At 37.2% G+C, this 24,573-nt stretch overlaps 1 protein-coding gene across 1 annotated transcript in view; it reads left to right on the top strand.

The window, feature by feature from the left end:
• The first annotated feature begins 7,515 nt into the window (after nt 1-7,515).
• The window catches only part of nxph1 (neurexophilin 1), a 78,231-nt gene continuing 61,173 nt past the window's right edge, over nt 7,516-24,573 (top strand). Inside the window, exon 1 of the mRNA XM_047383052.1 lies at nt 7,516-8,308. Within this exon, the coding sequence (XP_047239008.1) occupies nt 8,255-8,308 (54 nt within the window). The 5' untranslated portion in view covers nt 7,516-8,254. The remainder of the gene's footprint in view (nt 8,309-24,573) is intronic.

The following is a 24,573-nucleotide window of genomic DNA, read 5'->3' as shown; positions in this document are numbered from 1 at the left end:
TGCCCTTCTCCGGCTGCTACATCCCTACACACCTACACACCTCTCTGTTCCCTCAGGTCAGCTGAGCCAAACACAAAGCATAAGCTCAGAGGAGGACATCGCTCAGGCCTCTTGTCTGACTGTTTTTAAATCCTTTTTCAAAACCCATCTTTTCTCTTCTCCCTGACCTTTGACACCATCTAAAATGTCAACTTTTTAATTGATTTTACCTCATTCTGACTGGTTGTATGATTATTTTATTATTTTATACAGTGCTGTTTTATTTATCTTTAGGTCCTATTAATTTTATTATTGGTTCATATGTCATGTGACCGCTGTTTCATTCATTCATTCATTCATTCTGTGTAAAGAACTTTGGTCCTGTGGATGTTTAAGGTGCTATATTAATAAAGTTGGCATGGAATGGAATGAAATCTAAGTTGTTAGGATGTAATACAAAAGTCAAATTTAACTCACTTCTAAAACAGATTAATAAAATAGAAATATGAATAATACATTCAATATGATAATACTTCCTGTAGTAGAAAGGTAAGTGTTCAGAAGAAATGGTTCTGTTTGAACATAATTTGGTTTATACTGAAACTACAGTGAAAACAGTGAAGGTAACCAAACAGATTTAACATACTTTTATACACCCCAACTATCACGCTAATTATGTAAGGCCAGTTCACAACAAATATTATTTCAAGGCACTTCAGATAAAAGATCACATTTATATACAGGAGTTTACAATCTGATCGGTCCAGTCATTTAGACAGATTAAAAGATGTCCATTACAATTTGTTACTAGTTATCACACAATACAGCCAAATCCAGTTTATAAGACCAACTGGTAAAAGGCTTAGGAGTTGGGTGGCAAGTATGAGTTGGAAATTATATTTTTATGAGCAAACAGGTGTTTTTAATGATTTGAGGGACCAGAACCATAGAAAGTTCCACATGAACAGCTTCTTCAAAGCGCTTAACTTGGTGTTTCCCCTTTTTTTGTCACTGAATGATGCCAGATGGTTTGTGACTGAAATGTCACCTCTTCTTTGCATCCCCTGATGTTTCATTCTTCTGAGACTTGATTTAATTTAGTGATCATAACATCAATAGCCTTGAAATTATTATATGACTATCATAAACTAGTGTCCTCTCTGACATTAAATACAAAGGACCCATGACATTTTCCATCACAGTTTTCAATATTTTATTATTAACTTTTATATATTTTATATAACTTTCTGAGCAGTTGCTTAATTTTGCTTAAAATAATACCCAGAAACACGCTAATAATATGATTAAATGATCCTTCTAGCTTTGAACACACACCCTGTGTTTACATTTGGTACTCAAGGCCCAGACCAATAACCAGACTAAACATTAAATGTGTAATTGTGAAGTGGAAAGGAAACGCTAAATGGTTTTCAGGATGTTTTTTAAAATAAAAATCTGAAAATCTGTAAACATAATTTTCAAGTCCTGGCCAAGATTCTCATTTAGACTTACTGCCATTTCAATCTGTAAAAGACTCACAAAGAGAGGGATGGCAATTAGAAAAGTTTTAATGATGAGAAATTACATGGTTATTTCTTTGGTGCTCGGACCTGTGAGGAAGACATGAATGCTGAGAATGACATGAGCTAAGATGACCATTTGTAAGGCTTAGATTTAAATATGTCTTCCCCCTGATCCGACACTGGTGGTGGATTGGCGGCCGGGGAGCGAGGAAGCCAGGAGTAGATGTGAAGGAAGATGGTGGTGGTGGGGTGGACGAGGGATGAGCTCAGCTGACAAGCGAAGATGAACACGGTAGAAGCTCCTTTAAAAGCAAGGCGTCTGAAGGTGATTGGATGGACAATCAGACGGACAGGATGCTGATTGGAAGGCTGGGAGATGCACCGAAGAGTCACTGGAAGGTGGAGGCGGTGAAGGTGAGTCTTTCATTCTGAATTTTCGTCAAAACTCCATTTAGTGCCATTCTAACATACGTGTTTGATTTGATATAACTAAAGGTTTTCCGTGAAGTCCACAGAAGTTCTGAGAGAGCATCAGATGAACATCAATAAAAATCATATTGTGGAAAACTTTACAGGAGGGTTAGGTTATAAAATATTATCTCAAGCTTTGAACATCCCACCTAGCACTGTTAATTAATCAACTGTAAATAAAGAGTGGGGAACAACTGCTACCAAGCCATTACTGTCCACCCAAACTGAAAGGCCAAGCAAGGAGAGTTCAAGGGAAACGAATGCTTTTACAGCTACACAGAAAAACTGGAATATTACTATGAAGTCCTCAGAGATGAATGAACAGCTCGTTAGCTTAAGTGATATCAAGAGACGTGATTCCAAAAAGATTCTATGTAACACATTTAAAAGAATAAGATTGTTGCTTTTTTGTACGCCACTGAAACCAGGTAAATTCTTATTTAGTAAAGTAGTTCAGCTGTGGTAGAAAGTGGGAAATGTATTTCCAAACACAATTTTGTTCAATAATACATTACACCAATAGATGTCACTAAAAGACTGCTTAGCATCTTGGCTTGATCAAGGAGACTCAGTGGGAGAGTCACTTTACTTACAAGTTAACATTATTCAATATATTTATGTAAATATTCAAGTACGAAACATCACATTAAATATTCATATTTTTTATGTATATTTTTGAGAGGACGGTAGACATCTATATGCTCAGCACGTTCTTCAGTCTCAGTGGCTGAGCTCATAGTTTGCATTAAACTCCTACTTCTCTTAAAGAGGTGGAAGAAGATAAGATGAGAGTGCTTAGCAGGAGAGGGATGGGTCAGTGGATATTAACCTTTGTCAAAGAATCCTTGCTGAAAACACAAAAAGCTGGAGGCACACACAGTGGTTGAACATTCAGACAGGCGAGGTCTCAGACTGTCAGATTTACTATGCTGTGCTTGTGGCTTCTCCTTACGGCAATAACTCTGACGTAGTAATGTGGGTGCAGAGAATCACATCTCATTATTTCATTCTACTGTTGATTAATAAAATAATGTAATTACCTTTATCATCGGAGTCCATGATTATGATCAGATGTTTGGGAAGTAAAACAGAGACCAGGTACATGGTTTTGGTCGTCTCATTTAATCAGCGCTTCACGTAATCATGTCTCTGTCTCCCAATTAAGTTTCATCTCCCAAGAAAAAAAGGTCCTACAAGTTGTACTAATCAGTCAAAGTCATATTATGAAACGAGTAACTTTACCGCAACCTCAAAGACACAAAGAAAAGAAAATATTCGACAGATGGTGGACAATTCCTTATATTCTGTATCAACAAACTGAACGGCTTAACTCATGTAAATAAACATTTTCTTTGCGGATAGAACTAGTCTTCAAATCCGCATTTATATTTTTATTTCTTTTACAGTCAATGTACATATATATATATATATATTATCTAACTAACATTCCTTAATACTGCAGAGAATAGCTAGTGCTGAAATTAACCTGATTTATTGCTTTTTAGTATCTACCTCTTTAAAAAAAAGGATTCCATCACTATGTTAAATCCTTTATAACAGCAGAAAGGAAGAAAACCTTTGACTTTTCTTGAATAAAGCGGGAAAAGTTTTTGGAAAGAAGAAGTTTCAGTTCTTTGGCTGTACTTCACTAGAGGAGGCGTAACTTGCACCCATCAATAAACCAAATGGAAACTTGACTTTACATCCCTGCTCTTTAAAGCTGAAAGTGGCAGTCAGTCTAATTGTAATAAGGAAGCAATTGATGAGCAGCAGCTGCATCCTGTGACCAACACTCTGCTCAGCCATTTGTCTCTGTCAACTCCCCCTCAGCCCACCCATCCTCCACAGAAGCTTGAAAAGCTCTGGTACACTCAACTATGACTGCAGATCACCGGGTCTTTTGTCCCTGCATCCCCAGCCTTTCTGGTCAAGACCAGTTTGGCTTTTATTCCTCTCTGCCAATGCAGAGTGACACTTGAGGTGGCAGCTGGCTGGGCAGCAGCCATGGAAAGCCCACTGCTATCACGTCATGTTCATGCCTAAGGGCCTATAGCAACATCTGCCATCACAATCGGAAATGGAGCTAAGCCAGCACAACATATTCATTCCACCGGACGCCAGTGTCCCTCAGCTGGGCAATCATCCTAATCCTCCATCTTGTCTTTATCTCTTGCTCCTTTGCAGTTCAATAATAAGCTATTAGAAAGATGCCACCCTGTAATTTCTTTCCCTTGGCTCTGAATAGGCACAAAAACATGTATTTGGAAAATTAGCAACTTGACCTCCTGATTATCCTTTATCAATGAGATTTGGAACTGAAAATAGGGAAGCAGGTGTTTGACTGGGAAACAAATATTATTTTCTCCCTTTCTGTAAAATCATGGTGTGTTGAAGTTCCACTAGCATCCATTTTTGTTATAGTTTTCACTCTTTCACATTCCCACCACTTCCTGCCTCATTCGAACCCTATCTCAATAGCTCCTGCAACTTAGTCTCCTGACTGGCATTTTCTGCAGTTTCACCATGACTGGAAACAAGTTCTGATGTACTGGTCTCAAAATATCTACTATGTACTATATACATTCTTACTCTACATCATAATATTTATATTTGTACAGTAGCCAAGGCAAACCTGCTGATGACAGCATGTTACTGATACAAGAGAAAGAAATTCCACATGCTTAGCTTACAAGACCGAAGCAACGGCAGATGATGCATATGATTCAGTTTTTCAAGGAACATTATGGAAGGTAAACAAAAAGAATTCAAACTTGTAGAACACTGAAAATGGTCACTCGCTAATCAGACTGTAAATCAGAATAAATGGACAAAATTATACAGAATAAACAGGACCTTGCCACCAAGCAGAAGGCTGCTGTTTCTGTAAAACTAGATTTCTCTCAGATTATGAATTCTTGAAAAAGCAGTGGGCTTTATTTGTAAACAAAAAAAAAGACAAAAAAAGAAGTAAACATTAAGTCTTGGTCCTAAGTGGAAAGCACAGGCCTTATTTTAAACTTTCCAAACTGGCCTTTCTTGAAAAAAATGCCATATTTTATCAGCAAGTAGGAAATTTTGAGGTATCTGAATTATGGACCCGTTACCTCACTGCAAACCAGAACACACTTCATTTCACACAGAATAGAAGATGGTACCAGTGATTTACAATCACCTGGTCCACCACCGTGTGCCATGTGGAGGTCTGTGAAGGCTATCTGGGCCATTCAGAGCGTGAACCCCATCAGCCCTGCTGGCTGAATTACGGAGACACCACCAAACCACTGCAATGCTGTAGCAGTGAGACTCTTGGGGATTTATTAAAGCAAGTTTCTTTGCTGCTCACCTCCCCAACCCTTCTGCTCACCAAGAAAAAAATATATACTCTGTCTATTCACAAGCACAACATGGAAATGGTGAAATCTGGAATGTAGATTCAACCACATAACCATCTGACAAATAGGTTGTACACATTTTCTATATAAACACTCCAGAACCAAGAGAATCCAAGGTAAAAAATTTATTGATTCTGTCTTGCAAAACAACTCTAACGTGAGCTTTGCAGCTGACTACAAACATCCACCCCATAACCGTCACTACTGCCTTGTGAGTCATTACTTTCAACTGCTGATCCTTGGTACATTCACTGAGTAAATGCCACAATGTAGAAGTAGCAACCTCAGTGGCTGAAGCCATGGACCTTTTCACCACAATGACCAAACAAATTAAGCCATGCTTGATGATGATGTATGGCCACTCAAAACTAACCCAGCAGAGTATTCACACTAACTACCTAAACTAAAAACTCACTCCTAGGCCTTATGTGGCTTCTGACTGGCTCTTATGCACATGAAACTAGTAGGCATGCAAAAAAAAAAAACTCCATGCAGTTGACCTGTTATAATTCTACATGTGTACACACATATGCTCCCAGGACTGACTGACTTTAACCAGTCCCCATAACACTAGTAAAATGAGGATGCACCAGTATAACCCAAGTAAGGAAAGTCCTAACACAGGTAAGTGTTTCCAGAAGTGGCAACACTAACCTTAAGGACAGAAAACACACATCCCAAGGAAACAAAACAAAACCATGACTCTTCCACAACAACTATAACTTTTGTGTTTTTAACAGCTAAATGGCTCACACAGCAACTGATGACAAAACCAGACCAGGCAAAATAAAACTAGAGCCAGAGACAAACTCCTAGAGCTGACTGCGGGGAAGCATGAGCAGCCAAAGGTGCCAGGGGCAGCAATGTTTGACTGAGAACAATGAGTTTAGGTGTTCCCAATCAGTACCTGAAGTCTAGCCGAATCCACCAAGGACACAAACAAGGGTCAACAAAACCCATTAGCTGCAATGGATCTGTAGTATCACTGATTGACTGAAGGGTACCAAAATGACACACATTTCTCCACTAAAGTCGCAGTCAGCCGAGAGTCCAGCCTCAATACTTCTACCAGATATAAACATATTAGTTGATCAGAAATATTTAGAGCAAAAAAGCATAGTTAGTTTTATTTTAAGTCTTGTTCTTTTTAAAGACAATTTTTAAAGCTATAAGCTCATTTTTAAGATACCATGATGGTGAGATTTAGTAATAGATCTCACAGCCACATGGCTCCACAAATATTGTTCAGTTCATTCAGGATAAAGACCCATTTTCTTCTACATGTTGATCCTGACATTAGTTGGATATTATACTAATAACTTAGTATAACTAATCACTTTAATAAATAAGTCTCTTTAGGTTTTTAAAGTTTTAGAATTATCATGGTTTAGATTTTTCTAATCCAACTGTTAAAGCTACTGTATACGTTCTGTTATCAGCAAATCAGATCAATTTGAACAAACTGTTATGCTAAATGACTACTCTCTCAAACATAACTGGTGATTTAAGAAGGTTGTGCTCTTTAAAATAAATCTTTAAAATGAAGGCCCATAAACAAAGAAATCTGAAAATATATTTATATCAAGGAGACATACTGTGCATTTAGTGTTCATATTAGTTTATCAGAAAAATAAACCAGGTTCTTTAGAGATTTTTACTGACATGTGCTTAAGCTAATTCAGCACATGATCATCAGTGCTGCGTGTGATATGATGCAGAAATGTCAAAACCTTTCTAACATAACCACCTATAGAATGAATGCAATATTTACTGTTCAGATTATCAAATTATACCCATACAAACTACTGAAATGTATTAAAAATATATGCAAGCAAATTATTAGACAGCAAAACAATTTAAATATACACTGAATCAGCTTCATTTTCTGCATTACAGAATTGCTGAATCAAGTTATAAAAATTCATCATAAAACTTGCAAAACTCCCCAAACTGTGACAGTCACATCTTTAAAATGTATACCACTGGTTCACAACATTCCAAACTGCACAACTAACATAATCATTTTAATTTTTCCATTATGTGTAGCCTTGCTTACAGCTGTAGCCAAAGCTGCTCTAAACAATTCTCATAATGCAATCATCTAAAATGAAATGAAAGACAAACTTTATTTTCCTTAGACTTGATCATTAATAACGAACCCTAACAGATGAGTGAGCTTCTTACAGTGATGAAGAGTGTTCATGAAGGAACTGGCCTGCTTATGTTCAGATTTGAGGCTCTCTTATTTAGGGGGATGGAGATGCCAGGACTAACTGGTAGCAGAGTATCTCTGTCATCTCTACCAAGTGAGCAAAACGGGCTTTTTCCTTCTTCAGTAGCAACTCATAAAGGACACAGAGGGTGAACTTCGTATTTTGCGTCCTTGTGCTGTATAAAACGAGCAGCCGTTTTGTTTTGCCAAGTTCTCTCGCACTCAGCTCGTCCCTCCCTCTCCCTGAGTTCTGTTGGAGGCGCGCGTTATAAAGCGAAAAGCTCAGCCTTTCCCTTCAGATCGACAGAGGTCCGACCACTGGGTGCACCAGCCGCCAGACAATCAGGACCAGAACCTGCTCCCAGCTATGACCCTGCTGCTGCCATCACCTGGATTAACTCTTAAGTAACTTCTTCGCGTCTCTCCCCACTCGATCAGAACGATCCTCCCCTGTGTCCATCAGCTGCCTCCTCGGCGGTTTCTCCGGGTACCTGCTGCCCCCATCCATCCTCCAACTCTCAGCTGTTCTTCTGCGGTCATGGGGTTCGTTGCTTTCTTTTTGCCTGGTCAGCTGAGGGGCTTGACCACGTTGTGAGGGTAAAACCAGGTGGATTTATGATCGTGAGAGCTGAAGCCATTACTCGAGGGAAATTAGTGGAAGTTTGAGCTCCGGGAGGATGCAGGTGACGTTTTGGTGCGCCGTGTTCCTCCTGACGCCTGCTCTCTGCCTGGTGAGTCGTACTCCTTTGTTTTTTTCTTGCTCAGCTGCTCTAAAGTTGTTTCAGACTGCTGTGACAGAAAGCGATGGTCCTTTTATTGCCATACAGACAGAGAATATATTCCTCCAACACTGCGCACTCCAAACACATGTCCACGTTAGCAGGAGAGATTCGCCTTATTGTTGTCTAAATGTCATTCGCGTCAGAGGTGTTTAAAGTGCACTTCAAATATTTGAACATGAAAAAATGAAACACATTCTAGGTCAGCCTTTTGCGTAAATTCAAATCTTACTGCGGCTGCAGAGGTTTTGTTAAAGGGACGTGGCATAATACGGATTCAAATATATTTTGTATTCTTTTAAATGAATTCCAGAAAATAACAACTGGCGGCCACAATCGCACTCTGTGAAAATGGTTGGCATGGAATCGTCTGAAGAGGGCGCTCTTGTTTACCGAAACTCAGTGAAATGACCTCCATGCCACACGCTTAGCGGCCGCTCTGACTTTATGTAAAACATTTTTTTACTTCAACTCAACCAGGTTAAATCTTAAAAGTATATTTTCAAAAATAAGTAAGAGTTACTACAGACCACCAAGTGGTCGATGTTTAAATCATTTTTATTATTTGTCTTTTTGACTCGAATTTTCAAAAACCGTGTAGTTGCAAGTTAATTTTAGAACAAGTTATTTTTGTAATTGTCTTACTTCGACACATAAAAATAAACATTAGATCAGAGTAATTAAAAGCAGATATATTATTCCCTTTTCACACCTTTAACTGTCATTTTTAGTTTTTCCATTTTAACTGGCTCATTCAAGTTGATGCAAATCGATCATTTAGTGGATTTTGTTTATAGTCTAAACATTGATCATTTATAGAATTTGGCCTAGTAGTTAAATTATATTTGTGGGTAATAATGGTTAAAACATTTACTTAGCTAATTTATTTCTGTATTTGGGGCATTTCACTGTTAAAATGTAATTATTTTCTCCTTAAAATTAGGAAAAGAAAAGACACAAACTGAAAAGAAATTAAAATAAAAGAGAAAAAGGAAAAGAAGAGAAAGGAAATAATATTTTGGGGTACAGAGCTATCCATGGTACTGAAAGGATCTTGAACACACTTCTCTGTCAAATATATACACTCATTTATACGAATTCAGCTGATTTTCACAGCCACGTCAGTGGATTACGTCATCCCTCACACTAATGATATTTATTAACATTGTTAATAAACTTGGTTATATTTCAAATGGATTTAAAAGCTAAATGTATGTCCCGCTTTTCAGAGTATCTTTAGCTGCAGCTCAAACCCGGCTCCACTGTCTGAAACGTCTCTTGACGCTCCAGTCTCTGTTAGTCCTTGTCTCTTTATGCGCGGAATATGACAATATTGTTTAACAGATTTTTGGTGTAGTGTCAACTTTGCGTGCTGTCTGTTTAAACAAACTGATGATGACATTTCTATCTCCTCTCCACTGGAAAAGCGCACACAGACAGCCAGAGGCTCCGAGTCAGCCCGTCTGCAGGCAGCAGCGAGGGATTACAGCTGAACTTTGACGGTTTTATTCCGTGTTAAAGACTCTTGTCTCCTTAAGCTTCTTGTCTGAGAGCCGCGCCTTGACCCGATAACAACGAAGCCCATGTAGGCGCCTCACCCACAGAGGCCCAATATTTCATTAAAACACGCTTACATTAGATGGATTATTGCAATTTTTACAGTTTAACGTAATATCTGTGGATTTGATGGTGAGTTTATTTTATTGAATTTAGAGCCTTTAAATTGATATACTTTGAGTTATATCCTCCCGAATTTGACCTCGTTCCAAAATTATTTGAACTGATTTTAATAGATAAACCGCCTTCATTTGTTTTACCTTATTTTGAAATATGTCTTTAAAAGATTGATAATTCAACCTTATTTATTTGTTAAATTTATTTACTTATTTACCTATTTTATTCTATGAGCTCATCAATAAGTTGTCAAAAAGCATTTTATCATTTAGTTTTGATAACAGATGCTTAGATTTTTTTAAAAGATCCATTTGCACATTTTAAAAGTATATATTCAGTTGAGAAATAAGAGGAAAAAAGGTTTAACTTATTTTATAAAATAAAAAAAAATCCTTTTTATTTTTTTATAATTTTGGGTTCTGTTTTTTTTAATGTAAATTTGTGTAAGGTTAGCAATATATCTGGTTTTAAAGCTGCCTCATGCAGTAGCTCTTTATTTGGAAAGATCTCTGGAATTGTTGTCATCTGTTTGACTCCTCAGATCACCTAGATCGGGGTGAAGTCGCTAATTCTACGGTTTAACACAAGGAAAGTTTCTTTTCTTTGGATGTTTAGAATCTTCCAGTCTCTCAAGGCTGCAGCCTTCCTAACCCCTCCTGATCCCTCTCTCCTGTGGGACAAATGCAAGTGGTCCCACTAGCAGCAGTCATTGTAGTCGCATTAAAGTGTTATTATCAAACAATGCAAATGGGCTCTGCAGAGTGAAGCGTTTTACGCAGTGGGTAAGGAAAAACGTCCCACAGAGATCAATGCAGCACAGCTCACACAGTGTGACCACTCAATGAACACCAGCAGAGCCCCCACCCAGCCCCCCCACCCACTGATCTTACTCTCACAACAATCACTGCAGTTCATAAACATTTAAATGACTTTGTAACATTAAAAAAGACCACTTTTGTATTGAGCAATTTAAAGCTAAAGTAAAGATGAGGCCATTTATAATTCAATTATATAACAGAGGGATGTTTTGCCAACTGCTGTACAAACTTGGGCATTTGCAGAATATTGCCAACAAGTGAGAGCTGTTGAGTGTCCCGGGTTTTTTCTCTCAGATGTCACCCAAGTGAAAGTTTTTCTCAGGTCCTTTTTGAACTTTCAATCAACTTTTAAAGTGTCGATCTGTAGTAAGAGATGCAGAAAGAACACAGGACAAATGTGAGTTCATCCTCAGAAAACTGCCCTCTTCCAGCACACTGTCAGCCCAGATACCCAGCCCTGCTCCTTTCATTAGCCTACACACGGAGGGTCCGCTGCCCCTCGAGTGGCAATAATCTGGAGAGTTTGCTTTAACGTTATAGAAGGGCAGAAAATTGAAACCAGCTCTCAAACAAATCACTCATATTCTGTTATGAAATGACATATTTTTTTCACTTATGACATTTTATTTCACAACTTTATGTCAGTCATTCAGTCATTTTCTACCGCTTATTCCATAGTGGGTCACGGGGGAGCTGGTGCCTATCTCCAGCAGTCTATGGGCGAGAGGCGGGGTACACCCTGGACAGGTCGCCAGTCCATCACAGGGCAACACACAAACAACCATGCATGCACTCATTCATCTTGCAAAACATAATAAACTTTTTTTTAATGTTGTTTTATCTTTATGTTCAGAAATAAAAATTAAACTAAAGCATAATATTTGGTGTGTATTGCTTTTACAAGAAAGGTGATAATAATATAAAACAATCAGAGAAAGATTTAAAACAAATTTTTAGTTGTTCGGCTCTAAGCAAAATGTAGAGCCCAACTGATAATTTAGGTATATTAAAATGCTGACCTTGCATACACTTCTTCCTGTAAATATCTGTCTTCGCAGAATAAGACAAGATAAAAAAAATGTCAAGCTACCAATACTGTATTGTAATTACACTGTCTGTCCAACAGAGAGCACTGAAAAGTAACATTTTCACAGCACAGTATCCCACTCACTAAATAACTCGCATACATTATGCAACACATGAAAAACTGATTAATGGTATGGGAACATGTTTTGTTAGAGCTGAAATCTAAAATCCTAAACATAAGCTGTTGTCTTGAGAGTGATTAAACAATCTGGTCATAACCCTTACAAATAAGCAGACAATTCTTAACTTTATTTACTTAACATTATCAATAAAACTGATTTTTTTTGTCGCAAAAACAGAGATTCCCATTCCTAACTCTCCTCTGCCACTTTTATTCAGCTTTTCCATGAATAATTTGACTTCTACTTAAAGGTCCTTCATTAAATTAAAGCAATGTTGCTTCAGGTATAAGGAAAATGTTGTTTTCTACAAATAAGAAAATGTGTATTTGTAAAAAATACCTTTAATACGTAATAATAACTGAAAGTGCTTTAAACAAGCTGATGTTTAAATTTAACGTTTGGAAGCTGCTTTGTGTCTGGGTCATCAGGATGACATATCAAGGTGACTTGTACCATGAACTGTGACCTTTTTTTATGAGCCTTGGACTTTATGATGTGAGGCCAGCCTCCAAAAGCAACCCTGCTCTATCAAACAGACACAACAGCACCTGCCCTTGATGTTTTCCCAGAAAGTCCCCACAGACAGCACCAGTTTAGTTCTCTTCTTGCCACGCACATAGCTGCTAAAAGCCTGAGATGGCAAATGAGGGAACTATGCTTTGGATTAATTTCTTTAATGACTTTAACAAAAATCACTCCACCCTAAATATTCCTAGAATCACCAGGAAGTGTGACATATTTTTCTGTATGCATGTGTTTGTTTTTGAAGTGGTGGAACTCTGTGATTAATGACTACAGCCTCTAGTCTTCACTTCATGCACTTGTTTAAATTTCCAGTGGCATTCTCAGTTCAGAGGTCAACAGTCAAGCTGATTGTTGCAGGGCGTTGCACTCAGAAAATTCACCCGCGTTTTGACCCAGGTTTAATCTTGGGGGAAGTCTAACTCCCCTCTCTTCCTTCCCCACATAGAGCAATCCTTTTATGGCAAGGCGTGTGACACCTTGATAGCAACGCTTTGAAGCAGGCCTGGGAGAGAAGTGTCTGTGAATGAAGGAAGTGATTAGATAACCTTGTGCAGCCTGCTTTAAATTTGCAAGTATTGCATTGACTTCTGAGTCCAATGAGTGCTGGCCTGTCACAGCTGCTGCAACAGAGCAGACTGAGGCAGCACTTGAGCTGTTATCTTAATTCACATGAGATAATTTCAGTTATGTGGAGGGTTTGCTGCCACATGCATACATATTTTTTTTATCACTTATACCCTTTTTTACATAAAAATGTACACATAAAATCAGCCTAATTATTAGATGTTATTGTAATTTTCTATATGATTGCCTGGAGCCTAAATAACTCTGTTCACAATATTAAATGTACAGAAATGAGTAATCTAATTCTATATTTTCCCCAGGCTCAGTTTTTGCTTTACGGATCACACTTCTCATTTATTGGGTTTCTTAATGTTTATGACTACTTACATTGTACATAGATTCTCACTGAAAGCATCAATATGGTGAATGAACACATACAGAATTATGTAGCAAACAAAAAATTGTAAAAAAGTTTTAAATTTCCGACTCCTTAAAGTAGCCGCCCTTTGCTGTGATGACTGAAATATTATCTTCTGTCCGTCTCTCAATGAACCTCTGGGAAGATCTTTCAAAGAAAACCATCTCAGGTGATCACCTCATGAAGCTCATGGAGAGAATGCCAAGAGAGAACTTTGGCTATTTTAAAGAATCTAAAATATAAAAATATTCAGAGCTATTTCACACCTTTTGTATACTTCATTTGTTTGTCATTCACAGTTTTGACGCCTTTGGTGAAAATCTATAATGTAAACAGTCATGAAAATAACAAGACCTATTTAGTGAGAAAGTGTATCTAAAACATTTGACGGGTACTCTCAAATACGCTGTCAAAAAAAGAAAAAAAAGAAATATATATATATATATATTCAAAAATTCACAAAAAAATTTGAATATGTGTTCCAATGAGGATTGTTTCTCTGAAAATAACCTTTAAGCATTTATAAAACATACCTTTTAAAAAGCCCACATTTCTGTAGTAAAAAAGTTGTTTTAAATTGGTCTATTGTAATATTTGAATATTTTAAATGTCCTATCTTTATTAGTTGTAAGCAGAAAATCCTAAAAATTTATAGAAAACATCAGTTTGTCTGCAGTTGATCAATAGAATGTGTTTCATTTAGTGACCATAGTTACTGAAATAATTAAACTTTTTACCAATATTGAAATTTATATATATATATATATATATATATATATATATATGTGTGTGTGTGTGTGTGTGTTTGTGCTCTAATGAAATATTAAGTAAATGAAAATCCAACATGTAGATAAGAATGAGAGCAAATTACTTAATGACCATCATTTCTTAAGTGCTACAGCTACAACTGCAAAGTCACAATTTCATGCTTTCCAAGGCAGAAACATGTTGTACTAGTGAGGCAGGCAGTGGAATGGACATTGTATAGTGATGGATTGCCTTGGTTTCTAACATGATGATGGGCTTGACTGACCATTGGAATAGAGCTAGCTGGAGGGGGGGTGGAAAGGGCAGAGCAGGTACTGTATGTGTGCAGTGGGGACAGTTTTCCTCAGCTGCCTCGGCAACGATCACAACTTCTGCACAGTCCGCGGGTCACAGGGGCTGCTGCAGGGAATTACCAGCCATGTCCATTGTCTCCCATTTAGATTTTTCCGTCCTGTTAGGTTAGAGTGACTCACCATGTGGGTCTCGTTGCCTCGCCCCAGAGACATATTCTGCTTAATAAAAAGCATGTTGAACTCCAAGTTATAGATTAATCCAGAACATAACATCAGATTTATATCTAAGCAATATTTGCCTTAAAATGTGGGTACATTTTATTCATCAGTAAAAACATTCAGAACAACAAATGTATTTATTTTTTGTGACTATTAGGACATTTTACTGATAGTGGAGTTTCAATATGTAATTGTACTTAGTAAGATTGGAGAAAAATATGAAAGGGCAATGGCTGTTTTTATTTGATAGAAATTCTAAACAGTTATCAAATAATTTAAGTTCATTCAATTTAAATCTCTCTTAAATATGTCATTTATGTGCAATACAGTTTAGTGTAATACAAAAAAATTCTGATTCAAATACCAAATATAAACAGTTTAATTTCCTCCAATATGATTAAACCACACAAAGAGTTCTAAAAAATGTACATATTTCACAGAATCTTCATTATGAAACAATCTTCTTTCCTAAGAAAGCAGTGAAGAGGGACAATGCCACATTCACATGAACAAAACCTCCAGCAGAACTAACCTCAGGGTGATTGGTCACTGCCCCACTAGAAAGAGACACAGACCAACATGGAGGGCCGGGCCAGGAGAACTTTCTCTGAAAAGTTAATTTCAGCAGTAATTGAAAAAAACATACACAGTGTGTACAAAGAAAAATAATTTCAAGTTGAGGAAATAAATTATGATCAGTATTTATACTGTGCCAGTTCACAACAAAGAAAAAAAAAAATACATTCAATTTATATTCAAAAATAGTTAATTCAATTTATTATAATACAGACTAGTATATGGTAGAGCTCATTAAGGGGCTTTTATGTGAGAAGGAGAGTTTTACATATTACTATGGGTTTAACAGGGAACCAATCAAGAAATATGATCTTTCTTTTTAATTTTCATCAGAAGTCTTGCTGGTGTGTTTTAGGTCGTCTGAGGGGTTTTAAATGCATTTAACAAATGCCTGGATTAGTTTTTAGCATCACTTCTGAACAGGATATTTCTAATTTAAACAATATTTCGGAGATGAAAAAACCAGTATAATATGCAACAAATATTAGTGACTTTCACCAGTGCTGTTTCAGTGATAAGATGAGCTCTAACAACTTGACTGAATCTCTTCAAACAGATCATTACTGTGTAAATCCTCACACACTTGGTTAGCAGCTATGTTTTCAAAAATATTAGAAAAGAGAGGAAGGTAAGTTATTTATCAAGCCATCTTGATCGAAATAAGAATTTTTAAGTCAAAATTTAATTGCATCAACCTTAAAAAATCCCCACTAGAATAACCCTTTCAGTATTTAATACTCAGGTAAGTCAAGTCAGGTAAGAAATCTGAGGAACTGATCTAATAATTCAGAGGAAGGACCTGGTGGACGATACTAAACTACCAAAAGAAATGGTTTTAGTTCTTTGCGATTTGGAAGAGAGAAATTAAGGGTTAGATATTCCAAACAATTGTAGCTATTAATTGGCCCAGGATTAATATAGAAAACGAATTGAAAGATGGTTGCTCCTCCTCCTCAGCCAGTATTTCACAGAATGTGAAAAATTAAATAATTTGAAGGAGTTGACTTATGTATACTAACATAATCCTCCTGCTGTATATAGGGTTATTTAAGCAGAATTTTGACTCAACATCAGTTATTTTCCATGTGTTTCAAAACTGAGGGCTCTTAGATTACCTCGAATAAGAAACTTACTTCTAAGGTAGTACATATGATAATATGATAATATATTAGTGACATCAAAGTGCCTGTTGTTAATGGAAGCAAATTAAAATAACACAATCATCTTATGGCACCTGAAGATGAAAATGCAAAGTTCACACAGCATGGAGTTCTTCTGTGAACAGCTCATGATTATTTTTCAAACATAATTAACCAAACAATCTAAACTTCTTTTTTGCTCCATATTGGTTAGCTGGGGTCTCAGGGCAAATATATATTCCTGTTTAGCAGAAAGGTGCACCACTTTGTTCAGTTATATTGTTCAAAAGTGCTTAATGCTATGAATCACATGTGCCTGGTGTTTAAAAAGACACATCGATGTAAAAAAAATGAACAAATGCTTTTTCTCGTTTATTTTATTTTAACATTAAAACATGCACAGAACATACAGATAAGAGGTGTAATCATCGGTATAAAGGCAAAATATTATCTCTCCTAATTCAAACCGGCTTCTATCAATAAAGAAATTTGATTGTGTGACTTTTGCTGTGGTAAATAGATGTGTGTTCTATGAAGTCAATGGGAAAGAAATGACTGTACGTTTTGAGCAGCAGGAAATCATTGCAGATGGAAGAGCCTAAAATGTCGAACCTATTTAATTACCACCAATGCCTTAACGTTTGGTCAGGAAGTGCCTTTATTGATGAGACATAATTAGTTACACCCTACAGGGCTCCAACTGTTTGTACCACGGCTATAGATTTTCATTGTGAAATACACTATATAGCAAAACATTGTTGGGGTCTAATAAAAATAATAGAGCTATTAATAATATAAACGGGATTCTACTGAAACTCATTTAAAGAGTTTTTCCTGATTCAAAAATTGAAATGTTTCTCTGTCCTATTGAATAAAGTGGTGACGCACCATTACTCCAAGCATCACTGAAAATTGTAGCTGTATTGATTTTTCAAATTATAATTAATTTTTTTTTTCCATTACCAAGGCCAGAGGAAACTGTTCTCAGGGGTTTTTGTCTGTGGCATCTGTCAATCAAATGTCAGCAGGATGAAAGCCATCCTTTCGAGGTTGAGGAGTCTGAACCTTCTCGTATCTCCCTTATCTTATTCCTTTTTACCCCCCTCTGTCTTGCCCTGTCCTATCTGCCTCTCTGACTTCCCATCATGATTCCCTCAGAATGAAAATCTTTCCTTGTCCTATTTTACTTAGACGTTTGGTGCGCAGCTCCATATTGTTTGATACATTCTACATTATTCCCTCGCTATCTTCCCAGTGCCACCAATCCATAGTTTTACATATAGTACCGTGAAAAAGTTTCTGCCCTCTTACAGATGTTGCCTGTTTTTCCTTTGTCACTTACAGTAAAACTAGATCATCAAACTAGTTTAATTTTCAAAGATAATCTGAGTACAATATGTACTTTTCAGGTAGTGATTTTATTTCTTAAGGGAAAAAAAAAGTAATTAAAACAAACTGATGTGAAAATATAAATGACCCTCTTAATAAATAAATAATTAAACTATTAATTAATCCAACTTTAATTACTGCAGCATAAACTTAAACACATCCTTCATGCTTAAAGTTTTTTGAATACGGCTGAATTAAAACAGTTCTGAAAGGGACAATTATGGTTTCATGTAGTGTCAGGTTTATGTGGATGTTATCTTTGCCTGATATTAAATCCATGATCTGAAAAATGTAAGTGTGACATCCATCCATCCATCCATCCATCCATCCATCCATCCATCCATCCATCCATCCATCCATCCATCCATCCATCCATCCATCCATCCATGCCCACTTATCATTGCAGAGTTGTGGGGGGCTGGTGCCTATCTCCAGCAGTCACTGCTGTCACTAGCAAACCACTGCTAATAACTGCAAATACACTGCTAAAAAATGAGAGGAACACTTTTTAATGAGAGCATAATATCAAGTCACCGAAACCTCTGGAATATTGATCTGAGCATTTCCGTAGTAGAGGGGGTGGTTAATCAGTGTAGGTGTTTTGGTGTTAGTAAAATTAACATCAGGTGAACTAAATGGGCAACAATAAGATGACCCTAAAAACAGGAATGGTTTGCTGGTGGAGGCCACAGACCTTTCTCCCTCCTCGTGTTTTTTACTGCTGTTCACTAGTTTTGGATTTTTTCAGGTTCAGTGTAACTACTGGTAATACCTGGGCCCTACAGAGGTTGCATAGGTGGTCCAACTTCACCAGGATGACACATCAACAGGTGCCATTGCCTGTAAGTTTGCTATGTCTCCCAGCACGGTCTCAAGAACATGGAAGAGATTCCAGGGGAAAGCCATTTACTCTAGGAGAGCTGGACAAAGCTTTCAGAGGTCCTTAACCCCTCAGCAGGACTGCTCTTTTGTGCAAGGAGGAACAAGATGAGTAATGCCAGAGTCCTACAAAGTGACCCCCAGCCACTGGTGTGAATATCTCTGAACAAACCATTAGAAACAAATTCATGAGGGTCACCTGAGGAGTTAACGTCCCTTTGCTCACTGCCTGGCACCGTGGAGCTCGATCGGCATTTGACCGAGAACACCCAAATTGGCAGGTTTGGCACTGGTGCCCTGTTCTTTCTGCAGATGACAGCAGGTCTATTCTAAAGTGTGGTGAATGTTCCTATGCTGCAACATTGGTCAGCATGATCGGTTTGGGGATGGGTCAGGGTTGGTCTGGAGAAGCATATCCATGGAGGGACGCACAGACATGTACAGAATAAATGGTGACACCATGACTGCCATTTGGTATTGGGATGAAATCCTTAGACTCTTCATGGGTACAGTGGGTCCTGGGTTCCTCCTGGTGCATGCCTGGCCTCATGTGGCAAGAGTATGCAGGTAGTTCCCAGAGAATGACGGAATTGACATCACTGACTGGCTCCCATGCTCATCTGACCTAAATTCAGAACATCACTAGGACATCATCTTTAGGTCCATCCCGCACCTCCAGGTTGCACCTCAGACTGTCAAGGAGTCCAGCAGCGCTCTGGTGAGGTTTGAGGGAGGTAACCCAGGACACCATCTGTCATCTCATAAGGAGCATGCCCTGATGTTGTCAGGCATGCATAGAAGCACGTGGGGTCAAAACAAACTGCTGAGTACTATAAAAAAAAAAAAAAAAAACATTTCTTTGTAACTTCAGATTAAGCCCTCCGTGGGTTAATGATTTTTATTTTCATCAACTGAAGTAGCATCCTTTTGTTCCTACCACATTACCCATTCCATATCAGTATGGATTTACAGCATGATATTTTCAGTTGAGATCTAATGTAATTTCTACCTGTTCCATATTTTTTTTGAGCAGTGTATTATGGTTGTATATTCAACCATTCTACATTGAATAATAGGTTTTTACCGTGCTTAGATGTCGGGACATGGAAGAAGGTCGATTTTGTGTCCGGTGAAATATTTCTGCGTGTATTTGGCCAAATGTTCTAGATCTATATTCTGTTGAGACAACCCATGATTTTCATTTTCTCAAAAAAAATTTGTTGGCATTTCAAAGAGATACTGATAATTTAACAAAGTTACCTGTAGATGGACAACAGGCACACAGAATGACAGATCCTCCACCAAACATAACCTTCAACCTAATGGTTGTTTGTGGTGGCAAATCTACCTGGAGTGTTTGTTGACAGAAGATTTGGTGACCAAAAGATTCCACTCTTCATAGTTGTTTTCAAATAGTAACTTTGGATATATTGTTTGTTCATTTATCATTCTACCCACTATGCATGGTGGCAGTGATGAACTCTGGTCTTTGTCCTGCCTTGACACTTCCATTTGTTTTAATTTTTTAAATTACTGTTCTGACTGTAGACAGTGGCAAGTTTAGGCTGAGAGCTATTTATTGTTTACTTCCTATCAATGTAAATCACACACATCAGCATTACTATAATGGTATCTTTTCTCAGCCTTCAAATTTTGAACATTTGCTCAGAAAAATGGGCTTCTGTCATATTTATACCCCAGGAAAATAGTAAGTCATGGATTAGTAATTAAAAGTTTCAAGATATTTTGATGAACCCAAAAAAAGCACAGTGGAATTGATGAAAAGATTTACCAGCCAGAGGATCCAATAATTAATGCACCACTGATTTTGTCAGGATTTCTTAATGTGGGATATTTTTCCCTAATGAATGAAAAATTGAATCTCTTAAAATTTATCAGTGTGAGAATATGTTGCTGCAAAGCAGGGGTGTTTTTAGGGTCTTGAAACATTGGGGGCTTTAGTCCAGACCCAACATATTTTAAATTTTCATAAAACAGCAGCCATGTTTCTAAGTAATTTAAAGTTAGAATAACATAGGACATGTTGTACAAGTTCTCTGTCTAGGCCGGGTTTTGATTGAATTACAATAATTTTACTTGGTTTATATTTTTTGTTAGAAGCTGAATGAAGAAGAAACAGCGTGTAGGGTTGATTAAAAACATTTTGCTGAAGCAGATAATGACACATTTTGTTGTATTTAGAAAAAAAACCTTTTTGCTGACAAAATGTGTTCTTAAACTTAGAGAAATTTACTATTGGCCAAATAAATGTGCTTCTTTTCTCATCTACATAAATAACCTTTTTAAACCTTACACTCTCATCCAAATGTTTCACTCCTGAGGCTCCATGGTCTTAATTTCTTACATTTCAAGAAAGGAAACTGGTATAAAGTTAATTTATTTAAAACTTAGTCAAACGGTAAGATCCTAAAAACGCATTTATTTTTCCAAAGATTTCATTAAAATTGTTCCTTCTTTCAAAAACTTGTTCTGTTTTACTACCATCTTTTCAGCTCTTCGTTCCACTTATGAAGAAATTGGGCCTGCCAAAAATAATACAAAAATTAAAAATTAAACATTTACAGCACAATCTGTTGTTCTTCACTGAGCATGTGAGCCATGAGTTAAGTTCTAACAATTAAACACTTTCTAAGAGAAATGGGTGTTAAGTTGTAAAGTTTGAAACATAACATAGAGCCTCATTCTGGACCTTTCTTGGACTGTCATCTTTTGTTCTGTTATTAGTATTAATATTACATTTATTAATAACTGTATACATATGGTATGAATGTATTGGTGTGAGTAATCCTGTATCCTTGTTTAATTAGTTTATATATTATCACATGTGAAATTCAGAAAAATAAAACTGTTAACTAGTTAATTGTACACCTGTGATTAATTTCTATGATTTGTATTTCTCATACTGCACCTTTAAACAACCCAGAGCTGTATGTTTAGACTCAGCACAGAAGATATGAAAAAGAAGCCGGAGGCTTACTTTTACACTGTCTACTATGTCTTAGTGGCACCAGTAGATGTTTTCCCGGTGTGTTCAACAACAATTTATTCTTTCTACATGTAGAACCGAACTATAGGACTGGCTGCAGCAATGAGATGCAATGTTATGATCTGAAGAACCTTTTTAATGTGTTTAGTAACTTTTATTTTGACTGAACTAAAGGACCAGATATTTTTCACATCATGATTAATCCAGCTAGACGCTCACAGAGAGGATTCCTACTGTTTTCTATCACGGCCAAGCCAATAAACTTTACCTGTAGCTCAGGTGAAAGTCCCTCTACTCTGTTCCTGACCCTGATGACCCTGATGATGCTCTTTAAAGTAAACCTTAGCATTATGTCTTGCTGGGTGAACAAGTGATTAGCTTTAACTTATGATCAGGCCATTCTGAGTCAGCATTCAGGTTTTATCGCTTACTTAAGCCTGAGTTATGCTGCTCTGCTTCCACCTGACTCAGCTTTCTGGTTGGCTCTGCGGTTGCTCTGAAATAAGTCCTGTTCGAGGTGCTCAGTGTAACTTTTTGGGTAATGATAGAGGAAGGCCGACGGCACTGGACTGAACAGCCTTCCTGAACTTCTCCAGGATGGACAGAGTGCCAGTCCGCCGGTGCCTGTGCGCATATTTGCGCCATCGCGGTGCCTCCTGTGTGCGCAAATAAATTTTTTTTTGTTTTTTTTCTTTTAACTCATTGCCAGGTTAGGTGAAGCAGGCAGTTATTATATGGAGCACAATAGAAACAAATCCGATTGTTTTTAGATAAAAATGTGAAATACAATTTCATTTTGTGGCTTAGTGCATCTTTTTAATACTTCTTTAATACTTCTAAATTATTTTTTTTACGAGATGCGGGGCTATTCGGAAAACATCCGGGGCTTTGGCCCCAAGCCAAGCTCTTTCTTTGCCTACTGCAAAGAAAGATTCATTTATTTTTCAAGCATTCCACATATTTACTAATAATTGTGGAGGACACTGCATATGCTGCTTTGACTATATTTTTGAATTTTCATGCGTGTCGTTGTTTCTATAAGATCCACAGTTTGCTGTCAGTGATCATGCACATATTTTTGATATTTTGTCACTTGTTCTTAAGGTCAAGCGTCTTTCAAACGTCCCTACTTTGAAAATAACGGACATATTCACAAAGCTTTTGCCATTAGCTTAATTTTTTTACCCATCTTTTGCACCCACTATTTGCCCCATCTCTGCAAAAAAAAACAAAAAAAAAACACAAAAGAAACCACTCAAGTTCAGCAGATGTAAATGATTTTGTGTCACGGATTTACACAACCTAAATACAGGTCCTTCTCAAAATATTAGTGTATTGGGATAAAGTTCATTATTTTCCATAATGTCATGATGAAAAGGTTGTTCTTTGTCTGGAATGTTGTATGCTCTTTCAATTGAACCAATGTTAAAAAATATTAGATCACATATTGATGGTTTAACTTTACTGGGGTTTGATGTGTCATTTATTTTATCTGCATATGCTGATGATATCATTGTTATTGCAAAAAGTCAGGAAGAAGTGACTAAGTTGGAGAAAATTGTTGATTTATTTTGTAACATTTCAGCTGCACATGTCAACTGGATTAAGAGTGAGGCTCTAGCCATGGGAGGCTGGTTTACAGGGCTTCCTAAACTCCCTGGAGGTTTAAAATGGAAAAGAGGAGGTTTGAAATAACTCGGGGTGTACTTGGGGGATGAGAACACAGAAAAAAAGAACTGGGAAGGAATGTTTGAGAAAGTGGAAGGAAGGTTAGGAAAGTGGAAATGGTTGTTGCCGCAAATGTCTTACAGAGGAAGAGTGCTTGTTATAAATAATCTAGTTGCTTCTTTATTGTGGCATAAGTTAGCATGTTTGGAGCCACCTTCTGACCTACTCCAAAGGATTCAGTCTTGTATGATTAATTTGTTTTGGGATAATAAACATTGGATATCCCAGGCTGTGCTCTTCTTGCCTAAAGAGGAAGGTGGACAGGGATTGGTTCATCTAGAGAGCAGAACTGCAGCTTTTAGATTACAGTTTATTCAGAAATATCTGTTGGGAAGGGAGCAGGATGTTTTCTGGAAACCATTAGCAAGTATCATCTTGAGAAGAGTAGGAGGTTTTGGATTGGATAATTCTTTGTTTTTATTAAATTGTAAACTGATATGTCCTTATGAAATGCCAATGTTTTATAAAGGTCTGTTTAGAGCTTGGACTGTTTTTAATTGGAAAAGACTGGAACCAACAACATCTTTGTTTTGGCTTCTAGAAGAACCTTTAATTTTCGGAGCACGGTTGGATATACAGGTCCTTCTCAAAATATTAGCATATTGTGATAAAGTTCATTATTTTCCATAATGTCATGATGAAAATTTAACATTCATATATTTTAGATTCATTGCACACTAACTGAAATATTTCAGGTCTTTTATTGTCTTAATACGGATGATTTTGGCATACAGCTCATGAAAACCCAAAATTCCTATCTCACAAAATTAGCATATTTCATCCGACCAATAAAAGAAAAGTGTTTTTAATACAAAAAACGTTAACCTTCAAATAATCATGTACAGTTATGCACTCAATAGTTGGTCGGGAATCCTTTTGCAGAAATGACTGCTTCAATGCGGCGTGGCATGGAGGCAATCAGCCTGTGGCACTGCTCAGGTCTTATGGAGGCCCAGGATGCTTCAATAGCGGCCTTTAGCTCATCCAGAGTGTTGGGTCTTGAGTCTCTCAA

Source organism: Girardinichthys multiradiatus, chromosome 13 (assembly GCF_021462225.1).
Source record: "Girardinichthys multiradiatus isolate DD_20200921_A chromosome 13, DD_fGirMul_XY1, whole genome shotgun sequence".
NCBI lineage: Eukaryota > Metazoa > Chordata > Actinopteri > Cyprinodontiformes > Goodeidae > Girardinichthys > Girardinichthys multiradiatus.
This window is presented reverse-complemented; position numbering and strand designations above follow the sequence as displayed.